Source organism: Ursus americanus, chromosome 16, assembly GCF_024610735.1.
Source record: "Ursus americanus isolate L20-20 chromosome 16, mUrsAme1.1.p, whole genome shotgun sequence".
Classification (NCBI taxonomy): domain Eukaryota; kingdom Metazoa; phylum Chordata; class Mammalia; order Carnivora; family Ursidae; genus Ursus; species Ursus americanus.
Window position 1 is genome coordinate 5,894,471 of NC_142142.1, and position 24,644 is coordinate 5,919,114.

Below are 24,644 nucleotides of genomic sequence, written 5' to 3' on the forward strand. Positions count from 1 at the left end.
TATTATTAAAATTCAAATCTTATTTTAGGAAGATAGTGCATAGCTATTATTCCGCTTTATTTGACTGACTTTATGCTAGCAAAAGGTCAAAGAAAATACTATTTACCAAACATCAATACTCAGTGCTTTATAAATATTCTCATTCAAATTTCAAAACAACTTTCTGAGGTTGATGCTATTATCATATCCGATTTATATGCAAACAAAGCTAAGGTTAAGAGAGTCTAAGACATTTGTCTTCGATAAGTCATAAACGTCAGTTATATGATTAGAAATTAAGTTATGTGTCTGTCTCCCTATTACTAAATTTCCCCTCGGCAATAGTGTTTTTGCTGAGGTAAATAAAAAAGCAGGGAGTAATTATAAATTTAAAAAGAAAAAATCTTCTATTCAGAATTGTACTGTTATTTAAAGCCTGTAGACCCACAAAATTATGGAAATAATTTTATAGGGATTAAATATTCATGTTATTTTTTCTTCCTGTCTTATTTCCTGTAGTGTTTAGCAGTCAGATCCCAATATAAGAGCAATATATGTGTTCTTCAAGAATCAGAAGAAAGAGGTTGGCAGTTTAGACCATAAATCGTCTGATCTAGAATTGGTGAGGGTCTAGGGTGGTCAGAGAGCCAGGAAGAGGTGAGACTGGAAGGAAAGAAGCCTGAGGATTTCAGTGGGCCGTAGCAACTAGAGCAATGGAAATATGCTGGCTGTGGGGGGAGTAACCAAAGTAAAGGTAAGTGAATTTCAGGGAGTTATTTTGCGCTAGGAAAAGGTATTGGAATTAAAACATAGGAAGTATGACCTGACACTCTCTTAGACTGCATCTCAGCTTCATCTGCCGTTGTACTGATGATACCACCTGGTAACTACATCCCCTTTGAAACAGAAGCATTACAAGCATGTAAAAGGAAATTTCGATGGTTTGAAGCTTAATTAAAGAGAATCATAAATGTGAGGTTTAGACGCTTGAGGCTTCATGGTGAGAGTTTCTCTGTTGACATCCAGAGGGAAAGTCAGTCCTCTCCTTTGTATCTATGGCTTTGCCACCATTAGGGAATATTAACCTGTTGCAATATTTTCATTACATTCATTTCATTCTAATTCAGGGTTGTAAATATTTGGCATATCTAGTAATAACAATACCCTTCATCTAATATTTAAAACAGACGCCAATAATACATCATTGGGTTATTTTTAATTGAGCCTAGATGGGTTCAATGCTAAAAGTTCTCCACAGCGTCCTCCGGACTGTCACTGTCCATTTATAGACATTCGTCTTACAGATGAACCAGTGCCCCCCATGCCTACCCTTTCTCAAAAGTTGTAAAGGTGTGGATTTATTTGAAAGCCTCATGATTTACATGGTTTCAGATCGCGACTAGCAGATAGATTCTCTTACCAGACGGTTTTTTCCAACTGATGTCCACTCAGTGTCAAATTCACCAGTGGACTCTTTCTGTCACTAATCGAGCCCATCTTTCTATTGTGGCTGATTAAGAATCAGTTAGTTTGGTGTTCAGGGGCACTGTCTTTCAACCCAGGCAAGCATAGCTTTACATCTTCCTTCACTCTCTCACTTACTAAGGACCTTAGGAACGCCATTCCTTGAGCCTTATTTTACTTATTTGTAGAGATTGAGATAATCATTGCATAAACTTCATACAGAGCTAGTGCTAATACGGTAAGATGATGCATATATGGAGCCTAACGAGATGTCTCGACACTGTATCCTTAGTAACAGTAGCTAGGGTAATCTACTATTGTTGTCCACGGATATGATTCTTGGTGTTAATGTTTGATATTCTGAAAACAACACAAAACAAAAGAAAGACGATTAGCTTACTAATACTATGAACATAGTCCATAGAACGGACCGTGTAAACTGCGTGCCCACCATTCAGTCTAAGTCAGAAGTTAAAAATCTAATCAGACAGAGGAGCTAAAAATCTAATTAACATAGGAGCTATGTTTTAAAGCATTCTCATAATATTCCAGGCAAACATGGCACATTTAGTTCGGGAACAAATGGTATGTTTAAGACTCTTTCACCAACATCCATTTATGAAAGACTTCCTTCCTGAGATAAATATACAAATTACTTGAATTTTATTCTGAAACACAAAATATGTAGGTTAGATTTGATTCAGTTGGAACAAAATGGGACTCTGTAACTCAAATTCTCAATTTTTTAAATCACTCAAACACTCATCTTTACATCTGAACACAGGTTAATTCACAGGTAGGGCAAGTCTTGCAGCACAGAGGGCAAAGGTCACCATCCCCAAGGCTCTACAGCTAATAAAATAGAGCAACCTTTTCAAAGAGGTCATGCTACTGATACCACTTTGATTTCCATGGTTCTGGACTCTGGTCACCCTCTCAGGCTAACATCTGCAGGGAAAGCATACCCTTATAGTGCCTGGGGGCTCCTTCTCAGTGGGGTAGCTGAAAAAAAGGGGACTTTCATCTGTGATATTTCTGTAAGTGAGACTACCTGTTGCAATTTCGTAAAACTCTCCTCAGTGTCCACTATACTGAGCTGCCCCACCTGTCTCAACCTTGTCATGGGAGACTTCCCACAGTATAAAAATACAACCTGGGCTGCCTTCCCAAGGACAATGTTCTGCCTCGTCCTGCAGCACCAGGCTGGCCTTTCTGCCCAGGATCCCTCAAGAGGAAGAATTTATGCAGAGGATGTAGCTCCCCTGAGAAGGACATCCTTGGTCAGTCCCTTCAGGGACTGGGTATCTGGGAGCTTGAGTCAAGCTTTTTTTTTTTTTTTTCATTTATTTAAATTTTATTATGATATGTTAGTCACCATACAGTACATCATTAGTTCCTGATGTAGTGTTCCATGATCCATTGTTTGCGTATAACACCCAGTGCTCCATGCAATACGTGCCCTCCTTAATACCCATCACTGGGCTAGCCCATCCCCCCATGCCCCTCCCCTCTGAAACCTGCAGTTTGTTTCCCGGAGTCCATAGTCTCTCAGGGTCTGCTTCCCCTCTGTTTCTTCCCCTTCATTTTTCCCTTCCTTCTCCTAATGTCCTCCCCGCTATTCCTTATGTTCCACATGTAAGTGAAACCATATAATAATTGTCTTTCTCTGCTTGACTTATTTCACTTAGCATAATCTCCTTCAGTTCCATCCATGTCAATGCAAATGGTGGGTAGTCAAGCTTTCTGAAGCATCTTGGTTCAAACCTGCTTCCAGGGACCTGGGAATTCTTTTCATGTTTTACTTTTAGGCATGCTAATTTTTTATGTAGTTTATTTTCCTGTCCATCTTTTATATCTATTAATTTTCTCTATTTTAATCATAGTCTTTTTATATTTGAAGTGTATATATATATATATATATACTATGCATCACATATGTATACTGTCATATTTTATTCACATTTCTGAATTAATAGTTATGCTCAATGTATTATATAATTCCATTTTAAGCTGTATAACATGCTGACACCTAAAAAATATTTTTTTTTAACCTTAATGGCCTGTGTCACAGTCTGTTTCTACATTAAGTTATATCAGAGAGGTTAAGGAAACTGCCCTGAAACTAAATAAATCATTTAAAATCCTGTTACATAATAGTTGCGTGACTATGTGTAAATTATTTAACTTCTGAATCTGCACCTACTCATTATAAAATGTGAATTACCTAAAGAACCAAATGTAGTTCCTAGAACATTGAAGGGGTCAAGAAATATTAGATGCCACTATTAGTAGACATACTACCTCTTGCTTCATAGAGTTTATAGGATTCTTACATCATATGGGATTGTGGAGTGCCTCTTCCCATTGGTACCCTATATAAGAAGTTTGTTTTTCTTATTAATAGTGTCTTATACCTATTTACATATAAAATTTATGTACTTACTTTTGTCCATAGTTTTTCTTTAATATGCTCATACTGTGTGTTTAGTTTACTCATCTGAGAAGTGAGAGAGTTTCTATTTCAACTTTGAAAATGCTACTTACTCTAATATAATGTTAATGTTAATATGTAATATTATTGCTTCAGTTCCCTCAACTATAGAAAGGGAAAAAAGTAGAAGCTACTTATTGTAGTTGTAAGAATTTAAAGAATTAATACTTAAAAAGTCATGAAAACAGTGCCTGGCTTATAACATATGTCTATTTTGTTGTTATTATTATTATTATTATTATTATTATGCTAGTCAATTTTTATCAACTTCATGGAATTTTTTCATGTAAATGCTATTTTATTTATCACATAATTGCCGGCATTTGTGATATCTGGTTGGAATTATACTTATATTAAATATTTATGATTGTTTCTTTTGGCTAACATTTCCTAAGATGAATGAAAGTCTTCATATATCTGCACATAGGATACCATCTTCCCTAGACACTGTAATGTGGCAATTTTGAGAGTAAAGAGTAAGTTCCATTTTCTCATACTCAAGCCTTTTAGCATCTGAAGACCAAATTTCATAATTTATATCTGAAAGTTCTAGTTACCTTTTCTCTTATCTGCTTAGTTCTGACCCCATAAATTATAGGGTTGAGAGCAGGTGGGATGACAACATAAAAGTTGGCAAGAAGAATGTGGATGTATTGAGGAACATTTTGGCCAAAACGGTGGGTCATAAAGGAGAAAAATGCTGGAGTGTAGAAGGCCAACATTACACACACATGGGAGCCACAAGTGCTGAGTGCCTTCATTCGGGCATCCCTGGAAGGGAGGCAGAAGACAGCATGGAGGATATAGACATAGGAGATGATAATGGCTATGATGTCAAACACCAAAATAGAGATGGCACATAAGCCATAGATGATGTTCACCTTTATGCTGGCACAAGACAGGCGGGCAATGCCCATGTGCTCACAGTATGTGTGGGAGATAATTTGGTGTCCACAGAACGGTAACCTTAAGATGAGCAGAACAAATGGGATTGCAATGGCTAAGGGTCTCAGGAGGATGATCAGTGCTATAAGAGATACCACCTTGTTTGTCAAGACCAGTGTGTACCGAAGAGGGTTACAGATGGCCACGTAGCGATCATAGGCCATGGCCACGAGCACAGCTGACTCCATGCCAGTACATAAGTGGATGAAGAACATCTGGATGAGGCAGCCCTCAAAAGTGATTTCTCTCAGGTTGAACCAGAAGATGCCAAGCATCTTGGGGATAGTGGATGTAGATAGGCCCATGTCAATAGATGACAGAATGGCCAGGAAGTAGAACATAGGATGATGGAGATTATGATCAGTCTGAATCACAAAAAGAATTGTAATGTTTCCCAATAAGGCTGTCAAATATACAACACAAAATGGAAAACCAATCCACATATGCACGTCTTCTAGCCCTGGAATTCCCAGCAGGAGAAAGAAGTTGGGATGGAATTGTGTGCAATTAGAAGGGACCATGTTTCCGTGGCCCTTGTACAGCTGCAGGTAACATAGACCAGATGTCTCATTCACTGAGAGGCGCCAGCTCTTCTTGTCCAATGTTACTGATTTCCTACAGAATGATACAAAAATATGTTTGAGCTTTTCTAAATACCCTGTCCATCATGACATAACTCTGATTTTTTTAAAAAACTGAAGTACATGCTGTTACTGTTTGATCTCAACTGAGCTATCAAATTTATTACATATGTTTTCATTCATCATTCATTTCCATAACATAATTAAACTTTCATCAAGGACCAAAAGAATATCATACAAATGGCTAGATATTTGGTGTTCGGATCATACATTGTTACCCTTCTTTAAGGAAGTTCTAGCTTAAGAATTAAAATAATAATACAATGTATGATTTCTCTGGGATTTTAAGAAGTACATTTTCCTTTTTATCCAGGCAACACTGTCTCATAGTCAATTGCTATAGCCTGTGGAGGTAAAATCTGCACAAAACCCTTTTAAATGTGGGAAATGTAATGAAAAAGCCACTAGGTGAACCCCTGTGCCTCTTTCTTCAGAAACATCATTGCAATAGGGAAGACTGTATTCAATGCAGGAAATCAAGACTTATGGTGGTTGTAATTGATGCAGTCAAGATGACCTCACCATGAGATTTTACCATTGATTGTTGAAAACAGCAGAAGAGATAACAATGAAACTATAAGAGCAATTTGGTTCAAGGCAGCACTAGCTATCAAAATTGACTTGGAGTTACATGTAAAGAGCTTAAATTTGAATATTTTATGTAGTGTGAACTTTTCCTTATAAAGCTGTGGTGGGAGATATTTTTAATACTTGTGTAGAAAGATTCAAAATAAGAGCTACAAAATAGTGCCAAGCTGCATTAAAACAAAGTAAATCTAGTATTTATGCATCATTAGCATTGTTTCTATTTCACATCATATGATAAAAAGGTCTGACTTTGAATTTCTGATTGGTTTCCGTGGCTGTTCATGGCCACTCATCTTCTGCTATTTTCCCTACAGTTATATCCTCAATCTGTTTGCATATATAAATGCCCTAGCTTTCAATTATTGAACTCCAAGTCACAGTGAGACCGCACCATTTTTCCCACCTTCTTAAGGATCTTTATTGTCACCTCTGTTTCTATGTCACATCGAGTTCTGTAGCCCTTGATTCATACTTTTTCTTCGCCATCATTTATTTCCTGACAGCTTCACTTCTTCAACTCTCCAAATCAGATCCATCCCCACTGCTCTGCATTTTTCTTTCCTTGACTTTGCTGTCTCTTCCTTCAGCTGTCAACCCATCTGCCCCAAATTCACCCTGACCTCTGCAACCACTTCCCTTCCAAGAGCTCCGGTTGCTGGGAGTTATTAGAGAAAAGCTACAGAATTATGCCAATTGCAGCATCTGCAGACAGGCCATCCGGGTCATGAAAATCCTTCCTGTGTCCTTTAGTTGGTTTCCTTCCTCAGTTGCCTCAGCAAATATGCCATACCTGCACTTTTCACACACTGCGTTGTACCGATACATTTATTCTTTAACTACCAGCACTTTCTCTTGTCTCTCTAGAAAATTAAGATGACCATGCAAGCGATATTTGCATACTCTCATTCTTCCCTTCCCTAGTTGTACAAGTGTTTTACTCCAGCCTGATGCTAATAGAGCCACCTCTGCTTGGGATCTCATCTTTCAAGTCTGCATATACCACTCTATCCTTTCTCTTTTCCTATCTCCATCTCTTCTTGTATTTGCATCTTCTCCACCTGTTCAGTGTTTTCCCCATATTTTTGACCCACGTTTAATCTAGTTTGAAAAAAAAGCAAGATTTTTGAAACAGTGTATGTTATTTTTATTTACTCCTATTTCATTCATTTCTCAATGGACTATAAAGACTATAAATGGACTTCTACTTGAAAATGGAGTTTCTTTCATAAATAGTACCAAATTGTGACCTATTTCCAAAAGGTCTTGATTATAATTTCAACTTATGCTATTTATATCCTATAGGGAATACACTCTTATCGGTCATTTTTCTTCCTAATATTCTACCATTTAGTGATTTAACAGACTTGTATCATTCCAGTAATTTTTTGAGTGTATGAAATTATTTTTTAATACAAATCAAATCAACCTTAGCTTTTTGTTTACTTTCCTAGTTTGGAAACTAGTTAGGAAACTAGTTTCCTAGTTTCCTAGTTTACTTTCCTTGTTTACTTTCCTAGTTTCCTTGTTTGGATCACCATTCTTTCTTTCTTGTTTACATTTTCAGCCATTGTTGATGCCACCTCCCTCTTTGGTCTCTGTTAAAAGAGCCCTGGAGAATATGGTAAAATGAATCCCATAGAACACCCTGTGTCTATGAGAAATCAATCTGTCTCATGTCCCTGCTTTGCTACAAAATATGTTTTCTAATACCCACATCAAATTGGAAATTTCTGTAATTGTGTTTTTTTTTTTTTCCCTCTTAGATATTTACAATGTACATCAGAACTATGAGATTCTCTCCTAAAGCACCCAAACTTAACTGGTGATTTCAAATATGCTTGACCAGAAAAATCTGTAAATAGAATACTTATAAAACCAATGAATGATAATATTTCAGGCTCTTAAGTTACGGAAGTGATATTATGGTATGTTAAATTAAAAAAAAAAATTCTGTGCTGTCTTCAAGTAAGCATCAATTCTTTTGCCTCTGTTCTAGATAAATAAACTATACATCAAACAGATATTTTTCTAGGAAAGAAAAGGAGCAAAAGGACACTCTAGACCTTGTTTTCAACACAATGTCTGATGAATTTTTATAATGTATTCACTTTTGTAGATCTTCACCAGCATGTGTTAAAACACAGCTTTGTGCCAATTTGCATACATTGTTTAAGAATCCAGAAAGATAGTAATTACTGACACAGTTATAATGAAGAGGAGAGAAAGGCTCAGATGACTCACGTAACCACTTAGTAACATACCTAAAAAATATCAGAATGAGGATTGTGCTTTCAAAGACTGTACTAGTGACAGCATGTCATGCTGCTTCCTAAGTACTTAACAAACTTAGATATTTAAGAAATAATAATGAAAATGTCATCAGAATACTGTATGTAAATTTATGTTGGAGAGAGTCAGTATGATAGAATTTTTCACACAGGAGAGGGAAAGTCTAGTATTAAAGGCCCATGGCTGAGACGAGCACACTAACTGGATTTTCTGGACCACATGACAATATGAGGACCCATTCACTATTGTCTTCAACCTTCTTTCCTCCTTTTTTATGCCCACACCCTACCTCATTTCTGTGTGCCGGATTCCAACCACCTTTCAAAAATACCTGTTACATTCCATTAATGTATAACATTATCATTTTTCTCATATTTTCTAGCAAATATTTACTTTTTAGTGTCCTGAGAATTGGAAAGAAGTGACTTCACGGACTTATGAGCACCTCATATTTGGCTTCATTCTGCCAGGCAGTTCTACAGAGGACAATTGGCCTGCTCTTCAAAGCGATCCCAAGTTAACGCAGGCAGGAAGTAACCAAAGCTCGCCAATATTCCTATAAATGCACACTGACCGAGGATTTACACAGCAGTGATTTCTAATCCTGGCTTGCATAATAGACTGCGGACTATTAGATACAAATACAGATTCTAAGTCCTGACTCTGACACTTCTGAATCATTAGGTATGGGATACACCTTATGATTTCCATAAAGCTCCTCAAATTAATCTGATTTAACTCATTTGACATTTGGGGACTGCTGAAAGATAAGATAATATAGACAAACAATTATAATATGAATTGGAATGTGTTTAAAAAAATATAAGGGTGGGGGCACCTGGGTGACTCAGTCAGTTAAGCTTCTGCCTTTGGCTCAGGTCATGATCCCAGGGTCCTGAGATCCAGCCCCTTTTGGGGCTCCCTGCTCAGAGGGCAGCTGCTTCTCCTTCTCCCTCTCCCCCTCCCCCCACTTGTGCTCTCTCTCTTACTTATTCTCTCTCTAATAAATAAAATTTAAAAAATATGTAACAGTGAATTTAATAAAACAGTGTATGATTTAGTATCTGATAACCCTGATTTTACATGGCCTTTTCTCTTCTTTAAATCCTCAAAACCAGACATGGGCACTGATTCCATTCTGTGCTATGACAGTCTCAGGTTTTGCAGTGCTCTGTCCCTTCCTCAACTGGAGTTACTTGCGGCAGAAATTCTGCTTTACTGAAGTTGTAATTTCCAAGCACTTTTTAAAAAGTACATATTTGGAACTCTCAAAAGAAATATGCCAAGGTAGAACGAGTAATATGTGGCATGTAGTAATTAATAATAATAATAATTAATAATAATAACAATAGTCAGCTATTAAAGTTTTTCTCAGGATTTTCCTGTGTTGATGTTCCCCTGTTAGAGGGGAAAGGAGAGGAAAAACATAAATATAATTGACTTGGACAAGACATTTTCTGTCTTTTTGAGGCTCTAGAAGTTCAGAAATTCTTAGAATCCTACTTATTCATCAACTCTCATTCAGAAAACTTCCGCGAGTTTCACAATTATTGTGCAAAACTACAGGCTGCCATAGAAAGGAATGTTTTATTTTGTTGACCCTATTCATATGAAGAATTATAAGTTAAGTGATCAGATTTTTTTCAGTTGGCTACATTACGATTGCTTTGGTGACAAGGAGAGAAAAATAACAAATTTGCATAGAAGAGACAGTGATAGACAGTGGTGGTACACAGGGCAATAATTTGGAGGCAGAAATATAGAAAGGGCTGTATTTAACTGCGACTTGGGCCCAACTAGGTAAAACTGACTTTGTGATATGTGATAATAGGAAGAGTTCAGGATTTGAAGCTAAAAAAAAATTTTGTTTAAATAATAATTCTATTTCTTTCAAGCTGCCCAGCAATATCCTATAGACTGTATTTCTTTAAAAAACATATTCTCCAGATATACTAATGAAATGACACATATCTTCCAAGTTTAATTCATGAATTATAAACAAATATGATAACATATTAGGAGGCCAACATAAAATAGGAAATTTTCATAATATAATTGCAAAATTATTTGAGGTTTTGTACTTGATGTCCATTGCTGTCGTATTTGTGATACCTTCCAGCCGGGAAAACATTTAAAACAGTTTGTAGAAATGAAACTTAGACTATTGCTTAATGATGCTGGTATATATGGATCTAGAAATGTTTGGAAAACTTTGGAACTAGTTTTGTAAATGATGAGTCAAGCCTAAAACAAAAACCAACCCCCCCCCCAAAAAAAAACCTGTTTTTGGTAATAGCTTTGGAAATGTAAGCATTCTTGATCTGGTATCTTTATCTGTTAGTTACATGAAGGCATGAATTGTGAAATACTTATCCTGAGAGCTGAATGGAGGACAGAGGGGTAAACAAAGTTAAAGTTCTGCATGACAGATCTAGAATGGTGACCGCTAAGAGAAAGCAAGACAGACAAGATTTAAGGTTAAGGTACAACCATAGGAAGCAAAGAACAAAGTGAGTTGAATGACAAAGATTTAAAGAAAGACACAGAACGTAAGTCTAAAAGGTATTTGCGTAAGCAGGCACCCATGCACACACCACTTACTTATCCAAATATTTAAGAATGAGATTTATAAAGTCTTTGTCATAGTATACACCTGAGTCTGTGTAAATTATTAGCTTGTTACACTCTGGGCTCACTGATATCTTCTGTATTCAGTTAACTTTCCTTTTTTCTCCATTGCTCTCATTTATTTTCTCTCCTCAACCCACATCTCAGTGAAATGACCACAGTGAAATGGTCTCTTCTTGTTTCTTTGTTTCAAAATAAAACAGATTTCCTGCCTTTACTGGATCCTTCTTGAACCCAAGGCCAGACTTACCAGCATATCTTCTAGCTTTCTTGATGAGCTAGTTCACCCACCTGCCCCAGATGTTTCCATTTTCATCTGCTCTGACTGAAGCAGAGGACTTACAGACTGTAAACACTGACCTTAAAATGGAGTGTCTCCAAACATTGGTGCTCCCTGGAGAAAACAGAGTTGTCCAGAGGCACTGAGCTACATGCTTCATAAATATGAAGCATAGCATCATTGGTGATGAAAGAAAGAAATGAAAGAAGAAAGAATGAAAAAAAAGAAAGACAGACAGAAAGAAAGAAAGAAAGAGAAAAAGAAAAAGAAAGAATCCTGATTCTGAATACTGTTTCCCAAGCTTGGGATGACTTGTGATAAATTACTCACCTCTTGACAGGAATAGCTATGAGGAGGGCTTACCTCCCATTCTTTCTCTTCAAGATACCTCTAGTTCTAGATTCCCTCTCATGAGCCCCATGTGCAAGGCCAGATCACAGAAAATCGGGGGTGATTTTATGTAAGGAATTGGCAAGTCATTCTGGCTTTTTTTTTTTTTTCATTACCATGTTGTTTACCTTGCTGTTATCTGGTCAATGTCTTCAAAACTTACCTACCTCTCGCTTTCATTCCCATGCTAAGCACAGTGCTACCTTAAATACTATCGGGAAAAAATGAAGTCCAGCTAGTGTCCATCATCTCATGGGGTAGAGTACTCATTAGAACTGTGATGGGAGAGATAATATAATAACACAAAGACCAGTTGTTTTGAATACAAATGCTCTCTGCTTCCTGGTTCTTATTAATAGTCAAATAAGAAAGGGTTTAATTTATTGGTAAAAAGAGATCTGAGGAAAGAAATGTGAGATACTGAAAATTGGTTAAGTGAGTGGACTTTGAGACCGACTATGTGGGTTTGAATCCCATCTTCCCTACTTAATGGACATATGAGTTTGGGAAAGAAATTGTGTCTCCATTTCCTCCTCTAGAAAGAGCAGGCTAATACCTAATGCAAAACATCGTTGTGAAGATTAAAAAAGCTAATATTTGTATAACACTTAAAACATTTCCTGATATATAGTAAGAAATTGTAATGGTTTATTGATAATAAATCTAAATCACTTAACTAACACTTGGTATTTCCAGGCAAAGATATTTTGTGGAAGCTCGTACTAATGGGAGTTGCCATGGAAATGTCTCCTAGATTCACTTTTGGAGTTATAGGGGAGTTCACAAATGTGACATCATCTTCCTTCCTAGATTTACTGTCAATAAAGAATAAAACATATGAGTAAAACAAATGGCTTCCAGAACATCAACGTTATTATTGAGGAAAAGCTGTGTAGTATTTCTTGGTTTAGTTGTGCATCCAAGCTGGTAAATAGGGATTTCTAACAATCTTTCCCTCTCAAGGCCCCCAAATTTCACTTACCTCAAAAGTCAGGTTTTTGTTTGGTGGGGAAGAGCCTTGTCAAGAAACTTACGGAACTCCTGGATTTTGGAGAGGGATACTGGGATCTGCAATGTCAACACTGTCATGTGACAATTAAACCTGTGTGTTTCTAGATTCTCCATACAGTGTATTTACTTTGTTTTTTAATATTTTTTATTATGTTAGTCACCATACAGTACATCCCTGGTTTTTGATGTAAAGTTCGATGATTCATTAGTTGTGTATAACACCCAGTGCACCATGCAATACGTGCCCTCCCCACCGCCCATCACCAGCCTATCCCCTTCCCCCACCCCACTCCCCCTTGAAGCCCTCAGTTTGTTTCTCAGAGTCCATTTATTCCTTTGTCAGTTATCTTCTTTCATAATTTCAACAGAACATTAAAATTTTGATATTTCAAAGAACATATCCTGTTTCTCTCTCCTAGGTCTGTAAGGTAATATCTGACTAATTCATTTTCTATATGCTTTTTTAAAAAGTTTATTTATAACACTGTAGATTACAGAAAATGCAAATATAGTACAGAGAGCTTTCATATATATGTATACATAATTTCCCCTATTAGTAACATTTTATACTAGTATGGTCATTTGTTATAATTAATGAAACAGTATCAACTAAAGTTCATATTTTATTAAAGCTCATGTTATTCAGATTCTCTTAGTTGTACCTAATGTTCTATTTATCTAGTGGGATCCCACCCAGAATATCAAGTTACATTTACTAGTTATATCTATTTAGGTCTCTCAGGTTCTCTTGACTGTGATGGTTACTCAGGTTTTTCTTAGTTTTGATGGCTTCACAGTTTTTAGAAGTACAGTTTTAGGGGTGCCTGGGTGGCTCAACTGGTCAAGCGTCCAAATTTTGGTTTTGATTCAGGTTCATGATCTCATGGTACTGGGATCAAGCCCCACGGTGGGCTCCCATCTTGGCGGGGAAGCATGTTTGAAGATTCTCTCCCTCTACCCTCCCCCCCCACCCCCACCACCATGCACACACCCTCTTTCCCTCAAATAAATCTTTTCTTTTTTTTAAGGAGTATTAGTCAGGTCTTTGTAAAATATTCCTCAATTGATATTAGTCTGATTATTTCCCCCACGATTAGACCGGAGTTATGTGATTGGGGAAGAAGATCAATGAGGTAAAATACCATTTATGTCAAAACACATCGACATTGTTGCTTTTACTTGATGGAATTTACATAAAGGAACCTTAGGAGATGGGTGGAGACAATGAACATTATGACTATAAAAGACATGGTTAGGACATGAATATAAATGATGAATATAAAGTAGCCATTAAAATTTTAATAGCAAATATCATTACTTACAGATTAGCATATCTGAATCTTATCAAGCAGACCAACTGGAAATAGGTATGAACTTTCCCTCAAAAGGTAGGACACTGCATTAGTTTCTTGGAGGAATCCTGTTGGTAATCCTGTGTGGCTTTCAAAGTAGGGAGTCAAATATTGGATGGAGATTGAAAATCAATGAATAAAAATAATTTATAAATGGAAAGATATCAATATTTTGTGTATCTTGTTCTTAAATATTACTAAATGTGAGTTGTACTGAAAGTGAAACACAACATCCAAATTAAGGAAAACACTGGAAAGAATGCTGTCGATGTTCTTTTGACAAAAGAGGCCATCAGGGGCACCTGGGTGGCAGCGTTGTTAAGCGTCTGCCTTCGGCTCAGGCCGTGATCCCGGCGTTATGGGATCGAGTCCCACATCAGGCTCTTCCGCTATGAGCCTGCTTCTTCCTCTCCCACTCCCCCTGCTTGTGTTCCCTCTCTCGCTGGCTGTCTCTCTCTCTGTTGAATAAATAAATAAAATCTTTAAAAAAAAAAAAAGAGGCCATCAAAAGCTCAGAATGTACATCTTTCTGTCTCTAAGAGAAAAGAGCATTTAATGTGCTCAAGGTGCTCACAGGAAATAAATTCTTCAAATAATTGTATTTAAATCTCCTTTGTGTCACGTTCCATTAATTCAGAAAGTGTTTACCGAAGTCTCTAGTCCATACTCCTTGCTGAAAAATAATCTTCCGTGCTTCCAAACCCTGAAGATACACACTCTGGCTCAGTTGTGTTGCAGAGTTGTACAGTCATTTTATTCCATCAGATGGAGAACACGACATCAGGAAATTAGCTCCTAGCCTCCTGAGCAGTTGCTTTTATGTTCTAGTTCATGATTTTTTTTTAATGTACACATCAGTTTCTGATCACAACAAATTTAGGAAGAATAATAAAAGGACCTTTGACTCCCAGTAGTCATGGAGGAGATATGTCCTTATAAGACTACACAAAATAATTATAAGACTATCCAACAAATTCTTGTAAAAGTAGGGGGACTTTGAACATTTATTTTCTACCTGAACTTGTCTGAGATTCATCTACTTTTGCAAAGCATGAAGTTCCAAGGGATGCATGTGTGTTGCAGTCCACAAAGAAAGAGGGCTATGGAGAGGAGAAGTGGGGCTGTAGATAGAAGTTTGCGGAAATACACTTTACATGTACTGTCACACACATACACACACAACACACCCCACACCGTCCCAAGGAAACAATCTGATTAAACATAACTCAAAACCACTGTTATAATTGCAGTCTTCCAAGCTTCTCTTAAAAACAAGATTTTCATTCTTTAACACAAGTGTGGTTTTCAGATACGTTCACGTCTTGCTTCTCCAGAAAGGGAGGTGATGGCACAGTGAAGGCACGTAATACCTACAGGGCTTTGTGAAGAATAAGGAAAAAGATGCTGAAATGAAAGGCAAAACCTGGAGACACTGAAACAAAAACAAAAACAAACACCTGCTCTAAATATCCCAGGATTGCCCCAGTGGAATCGGATACATGAGTTTTTAACAGAAAGCTATGAAGATCTTTTCTATTTTACATTCAACTTTAGTTCTTTGTTTCAGAGAAAGCAAGGCAACTGACATGAACTAAGTGTGCCAACTGGAATACTATCCTATTTTCAAACACTGGGAGATGGAGGTTCACTAAATCTCCATAGTTAAAAAGCCAAAGGCTCTCAGTGGGATGTTTCTCCTGCTGTAACGGAGCCCTATATTCGGAAGAGTAAACACTCAACACCAATAGGGGAGGAAACATTGAGATTTAAGAACAGAAAGTATTCCCCAAAGTTTGTTCCTTTAGGAGCTGCAGGATCCCTTGATATGAGGAGCATTTAAAAAGATAATCAACCTAGAGTAGGGTCTAAATTAGCTTGTTTCAGTTCTATCCACACCTTCAGGAACTAAGGAAACAAGAGACTCTACTTTGAGGTGAAAGCACGGATCACACGCTCACGAATCTGTTTTGTCCTCACACCATAGATAATAGGATTGAGGGCAGGTGGCACGACCACATAGAGATTGGCAACCAGGATGTGGACATAACGAGGAATTTTTTTGCCAAATCGGTGGGTGAGGAAGGAGAAGAGAGAAGGTGTATAGAAAACACACATGACCCCAACATGTGACCCACACGTACTCAGAGCTTTGTGACGAGCATCTCGAGATGGGAGGCGGAAAACCGCACGAAGGATGTAGGCATAAGAGATTCCAATCAGTGCCAGATCCAAAATAAGAAAAGAAGCCACAAAAAGCCCATAAATGGCATTAACTCGAATGCTGGCACAGGCCAACTTGGCAATGCCCATGTGCTCACAATAGGAGTGGGCAATAATTCGAGTCTCACAGAAGGGCAGACGATGGGTTAGGTAGAGAATGGGCAACATGAGCAGGACAGAGCGCAATATAATACCCACACCAATGCCCGCTAGCACTCGGGGTGTCAGGGTGGCTGTGTAGTGGAGTGGTACACAGATAGCCACGTAGCGGTCGAAAGCCATCGCCAGCAGAACAGCGGACTCCATTCCTGTGAAGGTGTGTATCAGAAACATCTGGGCCACACAGGCTCCAAAACCAATTTCATGTGCATCAAACCAGAAGATACCCAGCATTCGGGGCACTGAGGTTGTGGAGAGGGCCAGATCTATGGCTGATAAGATGGCTACAAAGTAGAACATAGGATCCCGCAGAGTACAGTCAGACCAGATGATCAGCAAAATGGTGGCATTGCCCAACAGAGCCATTAAGTAAATGCAGCAAAAAGGCAGGGAGATCCAGCCATGAGAACCCTCGAGTCCTGGGATTCCTGTAAGAAAAAAGGTGACTGGGTGGAAAGTAGAAGTGTTTGTGTGGAACATCTTGCCATTGATGAGAAGAAAAAGTTGTTGACTACCTCTAGAAGGAAAAACAAGAGCATGTCTTAAAACTTTCCAGTAGGCTTAATTTATATCTGTAGTTGTTTTATTATAAAAGCTAATGCCATGAACATTGGGTTGCAGGTGCCCCTTCATTTCACTACATCTGTATCTTTGGGGCAAAAACCTAGTAGTGCAATTGTTGGGTCCTGGGTAGCTCTCTTTTTAACATCCTGAGGAACCAACCTCTGTACTGTTTTCCAGAGTGGCTGCACCAGCTTGCACTCCCACCAACACAGCAGCATAAGAGGTTCCCTTTTCTAAGAAACAAACCAACCAAACAAACAAACAAAAAACAGAAACAAAAAAAACAAAAGAAACAACAACAAAAAAAAAAAACCTAATGCTAACACTTGAATTCAAAGAAATATGTGGGCAAGGACTGAGCACTCCTGAAATGGAAAGAGCATTAACTTTATAAAAGGTCTCAAGTTTTGGACAAGAATACCTAATATTCATTTGCTTAAACCCCAAATAAAACCTTGAATGAATTGTAAAAACATGAAAGGGCTCATGTTTATACTGAGATATCCATCTTCTTTGAAGACAATATGCACTTTATCTAAACACACCAACACAAAATCACCAAACAGATACAGACACGTGCACACAGAATATGACAATATATTAAGAATATAAGTGCACCTAGACCTGTAGAAGGAGAGAAAAGCAAGATTTCTTAAACCAGTTTGTTCAGGATCAGATATTACATTGACACCTTTTTGGAAAACCAGATTCACAATGAGGAACTGTGTTTCATAATGCATCCCTCCATATTTACTCGTACACTCCCACAGACATGCTGTGCTGTACCTCCGATATGAAAAGAGCATAGGAAGATAGGAAACAAAGATAGGAAAACACTGCAGCTGGAAATCACCTCCAGCAGAGAAATGTGTCTCTTTGCTGTAGTATTCTGATGCTGATTAACTTAATGAAGAACCCCAAGGTTTCTGTTGGTTGCCAAATTCTCAAAAATGTCCCAGACATCCAACAATTCTCCCCATCCTTGTATGTGTGTGGGGGGGAGAGATTTGGGGGGAAGAATAGTGAAAAGATGTGTTGAAAGAAGAAGCTTTGAGAGAAGTAAAGATTTGTTTCCAACGACTATGATGGCGGTCAACATCAGGCTTAAGAAATCCATGCTCCCGATTTATCACGCTGTAGTTACGACTTCTCTCTCCTCTCTTTCTCCTTCGTTCCTCCTTTCCTTCTTTCTTTCCTTCCTTCCTTCGTTCCTTTCTTCCTCCCTCCCTCCCTCTCTCTCTCTCTCTTTCTTTCAAGCAGGGATAAGATAACACTATAGAAAGAATAAGGAAAATATAGAAAAGTGTAGGAAAAGAGAGGAGGAAAAGTGAAAAAAGAAGAAGAAAGGAAAGAAAAACAGAAGGAAACATAAAGGAAGGAAGGGAGGACAAAGGTCATCTTGACTCTAATTGACTCCTGAGAAAAGTGACAGAGAGAAGTCCAAATTCGGGGAAATATTTTACTAATGACATTTTATAAAACAGAGATTCCCCAGCTAGTTCAGTCCTGCAAGACTGTACGTGTTTATCCACAGGCTGCTTATTTCTCCGCTTCCCTCTTTGTAATCCATTTTATGCACCTGCACTTAACTCTGGGCCTCTGAGGGGCTTATTTTTAAATTATGATTATGGAAGGCCATGCCCTAATACACAATTATCACTGAGACTTGAGATCATTTGTACCACAACTTTAAGTTCCCTCTATACAGAGTTATTGTAAACATTTAAGTTGTCTCAGTATAATACAGTAGGATTTCTTTCCATCAGAGAATCTTTCTACAATACTGAGATACAATATATTAGCTTCATAAATTCAGTTTTAGCCTATTCCTTCACTATTCATCCCCATTACACATTTAATAGGAAACTCACCTCCAGCAGGACTAGAGCTAGAGAGCTCCAGTATATCTAGTAAAGGGAATAAGGCTTTATACTACCCATATTTAGGGTCCTTGGGGGCCTAGAGTAGGGTCTAAATTAGCTTGTCTGAAAACGAAGCCAACTCAAATTCCCTACATGAACGAGAACTAATACCTGAGTCTCCTGAGAAAGATCCCATTCTCTGCACCTGGGATAAAGGGACTGATGGTGATGCAGACATCCCCCTACCTCCCCCCCCCCCGTCTTGTCAATAAGAAGTCAGAGATGCAAAACTAATGCTACCAAATGTATTCATATGAAATACGAAGTGAACAGAATCTCTTACTGGGTAAAGTTTGCATCTTTATTAGATATTACAGCAATGCAGACTTAGAACATTAATGACCAAGACATGTATCTCCCCTCCCCACACCCATGTCTTAGTAATCATCAATAATTTATTAATATATCATAGCTAACAAACAAGACAAATTTTTTGTTTCTTTTCTATGTACTTCTAGTCTTACTGGCTTTCTTTTTTTTATTTAAATTCAATTAGCCAACACATAGTACATCATTAGTTTTTGATGTAGTGTTCAATGACTCATTGGTTGTGTACAACACCCAGTACTCATCATATCACATGCCCTCCTTCATGCCCATCACCCCAGTTACCCACCTCCCTCTCCACAACCCTGAGTTTGTTTCCTGGAGTCAAGAGTCTCTCATGGTTTGTCTCTGTCTCTGATTTCTTCCCATTCAGTTTGCCCTCTCTTCCCCTATGATCCTCTGTGTTATCCCTTATATTCCACATATGAGTGAAACCTTATGATGATTATCTTTCTCTGCTTGGCTTATTTCACTTAGCATAATACCCTCCAGTTCCATCCATGTCAAAATAAATAGTAGCCATTTACTTTATTTCTGATGGCTGAATAATATTCCATTGTATATATGAACCACATCTTCTTTATCCATTCATCTGTTGAAGGACATCTTGGCTCCATCCACAGTTGACTATTGTGGACATTGCTTCTATGAACATTGGGGTGCTGGTGCCCCTTCATTTCACTACATCTGTATCTTTGGGGTAAATACCCAGTAGTGCAATTGCTGGGTCGCAGGGTAGCTCTATTTTTGATATCTTGAGGAACCTCCATACTGTTTTCTTGAGTGGCTGTACCAACTTGCATTCCCACCAACAGTATAAGAGGGTTCCCCTTTCTCCACATCCTCACCAACATTTGTCATTCCCTGTCTTGTTAATTGTAGCCATCCAGCTGGTGTAAGGTGGTATCTCATTGTGGTTTTGATTTGTATTTCTCTGATGGCAAGTGAATGGAGCATTTCTTCATGTGTCTGTTGACCATTTGTATGTCTTCCTTGGAAAAGTGTCTGTTCATGTCTTCTGCCCATTTCTTGACTATATTATTTGGTTTTTGGGTGTTGAGTTTGAGAAGTTCCTTATAGATCTGGGATACCAGTCCTTTATCTGTTATGTCATTTGTAAATATTTTCTCCCATTCTTTAGGTTGCTTTTTAGTTTTGTTGACTGTTTCCTTTGCTGTGCAGAAACTTTTTATCTTGATGAAGTCCCAATAGTTCATTTTTGCTTTTGTTTCCCTTGCATTTAAAGAGATGTCTTCCAAGAAGTTGCTGTGGCCAAGGATAAAGAGGTCACTGCCTATGTTCTCCTCTAGGATTTTGATGGATTCCTGTCTCACATTGAGGTCTTTCATCTATTTTGAGTTTATCTTTGTGCATTGTGTAAGAGAATGGACCAGTTTAATTCTTCTGCATTTGGCTGTCCAATTTTCCCAGTACCATTTATTGAAGAGACTGTCTTTTGTCCATTGGATATTCTTTCCTGATTTGTAGAAGTTTAGTTGACCATAGAGTTGAGGGTCCATTTCTGGGGTCTCTATTCTGTTACATTGATTTATGTGTCTGTTTTTGTGCCAATACCATGCTTTCTTGATGAACACAGTTTTGTAATACAGCTTGAAGTCAGGCATCGTGATGCCCTCAGTTTTGGGTTGTTTTTTTGTTTGTTTGTTTGTTTGTTTTTTTCAACATTCCCCTGGTGATTCAGGATCTTTTCTGGTTCCATACAAATTTTAGGATTATTTGTTCCAGCTCTGTGAAAAATATTGATGGTATTTTGATAGGGATGTCATTGAAAATGTAGATTGCACTGGGCAGCATAGACATTTTACCAATGTTTATTATTCCAATCAATGAGTATGGAATGTTTTTCCATCACTTTGTGTCTTCCTCAATTTCTTCCATAAGTGTTCTGTAGTTTCTAGAGTTCAGATCCTTTACCTTTTGGTTAGGTTTATTCCTAGTTATCTTATGGTTCTTGGTGCAGTTGTAAATGGAATAAATTACTTAATTTCTCTTTCTTCAGTCACACTGTTAGTGTATAGAAATGCAACTGATTTCTGTGCATTGATTTTGTCTGCTGCCATGTTGATGAATTGCTGTATGAGTTCTAGCCATTTTGGGGGTGGAGTCCTTTTGGGTTTTCCACATAAAATATGTGTCATCTGTGAAGAGAGAAAGTTTGGCTTCTTCTTTGCCAATTTGAATGCCTTTTATTTCTTTTTGTTGTCTGATTGCTGAAGCTAGGACTTCTAGTACTATGTTGAACAATAGTGGTGAGAGTAAGCCTCCTTGTCATGTTCCTGACTTTAAGGGAAAAGCTCTCAGTTTTTCCACATTGAGAACGATATTTGCTGTGGGCTTTTCATAGATAGCTTTTATAATATTGAGGTATGTACCCTTTATCCTTATACTTTGAAGAGTTTTAATCAGGAAAAGATGCTGTGTTTTGTCAAATGCTTTTTCTGCATTAATTGAGAGGATCATAGGGTTCTTAATTTTTCTTTTATTAATGTGTTCTATCGTGTTGATTGATTTGCAAATGTTGAACCACCCTTGCATCCCAGGAATAAATCCCACCTGGTCGTGGTGAATAATCCTTTTAATGTACTGTTGGGTCCTATTGGCTAGGATCTTGTTGAGTATTTTGGCATCCATGTTCACCAGGCATATTGGTCTGTAATTCTCCTTTCTGATGGGGTCTTTACCCGGTTTTGGGATCAATGTAATGCTGGCCTCATAGAATGAGTTTGGAAGTTTTCCTTCCATTTCTATTTTTTGAAACACCTTCAGAAGAATAGGTATTATTTCTTCTTTAAATGTTTGGTAGAACTCCCCTGGGAAGCCACCTGGCCCTGGACTCTTGTTTTTTGGGAGGTTTTTGATTACTGCTTCCATTTCCTTGCTGGTTATTGCTCTGCCCAGATTTTCTACTTCTTCCTGTTTCAGTTTTGGTAGTTTTAAGTCTCTAGGAATGCATCCATTTCTTCCAGATTGCCTAATTTGTTGGCATATAGTTGATCAAAATATGGTATTAAAATTGTCTGTATTTCCTTGGTGTTGGTCATGATCTCCACCCGCCCTTTCACTCATGAGTTTATTAATTTGGGTCCTTTTTCTTTTCTTTTGGATAAGTCTGGCCGGAAGTTTATTGATCTTATTAATTCTTTCAAAGAATCTGTTTCTAGTTTTGTTGATTTGTTTTACCTTATTCTGGTTTCTATTTCATTGATTTCTGCTCTAATCTTTCATATTTCTCTTCTCCTGCTTGGTTTAGTCTTTACTTGCTGTTCTTCCTCCAGGTCCTTTAAGTGTAAGGTTAGCTTGTGTATTTGGGGACTTTTCTAATTTTTTGAAAGAGGCTTGCATTGTTGAGCCCTTCCATCTTAGGACTGCCTTTGCTGAATCCCAGAGGTTTTGAACAGAGATGTTTTCATTCTCATTAATTTCCATGAACTTTTAAAATTCTTCTTTAATTTCCTGGTTGACCCATTCATTCTTTAGTAGGTTGTTTTGTTTTGTTTTTTTAAGATTTTATTTATTTATTTGATGGAGAGAGAGAGACAGCCAGCAAGAGAGGGAACACAAGTAGGGGGAGTGGGAGACGAAGAAACAGGCTCCCAAAGAATCAGGGAGCCCAATGTAGGGCTCAATCCCAGGGACCTGGGTCATGTCCTGAGCCAAAGGCAGACACGAACGACTGAGCCACCCAGGTGCCCCATGGCAGGTTGCTTTTAAAGCTCTAAGTATTTGTATTCTTTCTGAATTTTTCCCTGTGGTTGAGTTCCAGTTTCAAATCACTGTGGTCTGAAAATATGCAGGGAATAATCTCAATCTTTTGGTATTAGCTGATACCTGATTTGTGACTCAGTATATGATCTATTCTGGAGAAAGTTTCATGTGCACTGAAGAGGAATGAGTATTCTGTCGTTTAAGGATGGAATGTTCTGTACATATCTTTGAAGTCCATCTGGTCCAGTGTGTCATTGAAAGCCTTCATTTCTTTGTCGATCTTCTGCTTAGATGATCTTTCCATTGCTGTGAATGGGGTGTTGAAGTCCCCTGCTGTTAATGTATTATTATCAAGGTGTTTCTTTACTTTGGTTATTAATTGGTTTATATACTTGACTCTTCCCATCTTGGGGGCACAAATATTTACAACTGTTAGATCTTCTTGTTGGGTAGACCCTTTAAGTATGATATAGTGTCCTTCCTCAACTCTTATTACTGTCTTTGGATTAAAATCTATTTTGTCTGATATGAGGATTGCTACCCCAGCTTTCTTTTGGTGTCCATTAGTGTGGAAAATAGTTCTCCACCCCCTCACTTTCAGTCTGGAGGTGTCCTTAAGTCTAAAATGAGTCTCTTCTAAATAGCATATGGATGGGTCTTGCTTTTTTATCTAATCTTATACCCTGTGTCTTTTGGTTGGAGCATTTAGTCCATTTACATTCAGAGTAACTATTGAAAGATATGAATTTAGTGGCATTGTATTGCCTGTAAAGTCCCTATTTCTGTACATTGTCTCTGTTTCTTTTTGGTCTTGTTAATCTTGGGGTCTCACTTCACTTACAGGATCCCCCTTAATATTTCTTGCGGGGCTGCCTTGGTGGTCACATATTCTTTCAGTTTCTGTCTGTCCTGGAAGATCTTTAACTCTCCTTCTATTCTGAATGACAGCTTTGCTGGATAATAGAAGTCAATAAAAATGAATTTAACATAAAAAGAAAATAACATGAACTATCTTTAAAGAGGTGAAATGCACGGAAGCCAAAGAAAGGAAAGATGCTACTCTAATATCACAAAATAACAAGTCAAATGTATTTTTCAACTAAATGAATAAAAAATAAAAGTGAAATTACATACTTAATCATAGAAAAATATAAGAACACTACATACCAAAGTTTCTATTAGGATGGTAATACAGTAGGAAAATCACTTACTGGGAGATGTTATTCCCATTACATATATCAGTTAAAGCACTTATATTAATAACACAGTAAAATAATCTATTGAAATTACTGAAACTCTATAAAGGAATGACAACTCAAAATAAAATATAAGAGCAAAAATTTATTCTGGCACCATAAAAGAAAAGAAGACCCAATGAGTATAAGAAAATTTTTTCATCACTGTTACTCATCAGGAAAATGTGAATTCAAAGCACAGTATGATACCCTATAAATTTTTCAGAATGGCGGAAATTAAGACTGCTAATTCCAAGTATTCTTCAAGATAAGGTGCATCTACTAACCACATTGGAAACTGGAAGTGTCTATTAATTCTAAATATTCCCTGTGTACCAGCAATTACTACTAGGTAAATGTCCAAAGGAAAGAAGAGATTATGTGCACCAAGACACATACACAAAAATGTTCCTAGGGATTTATTCAGAATAGT

General features: G+C 37.6%; 2 protein-coding genes across 2 annotated transcripts; both read right to left on the reverse strand.

Annotated features, from left to right (window-relative positions):
• Window positions 1-4,461: 4,461 nt before the first annotated feature.
• LOC123782599 (olfactory receptor 52E1-like) lies at window positions 4,462-5,400 on the reverse strand. Its single transcript, XM_045782849.1, has one exon. The coding sequence runs from the start codon at window positions 5,398-5,400 to the stop codon at window positions 4,462-4,464; it is 939 nt and encodes a 312-aa protein (XP_045638805.1).
• Window positions 5,401-15,981: 10,581 nt separating this feature from the next.
• Window positions 15,982-16,917, reverse strand: LOC123782603 (olfactory receptor 52J3-like). Its single transcript, XM_045782854.1, has one exon. The coding sequence runs from the start codon at window positions 16,915-16,917 to the stop codon at window positions 15,982-15,984; it is 936 nt and encodes a 311-aa protein (XP_045638810.1).
• Between the last annotated feature and the right edge of the window lie 7,727 nt (window positions 16,918-24,644).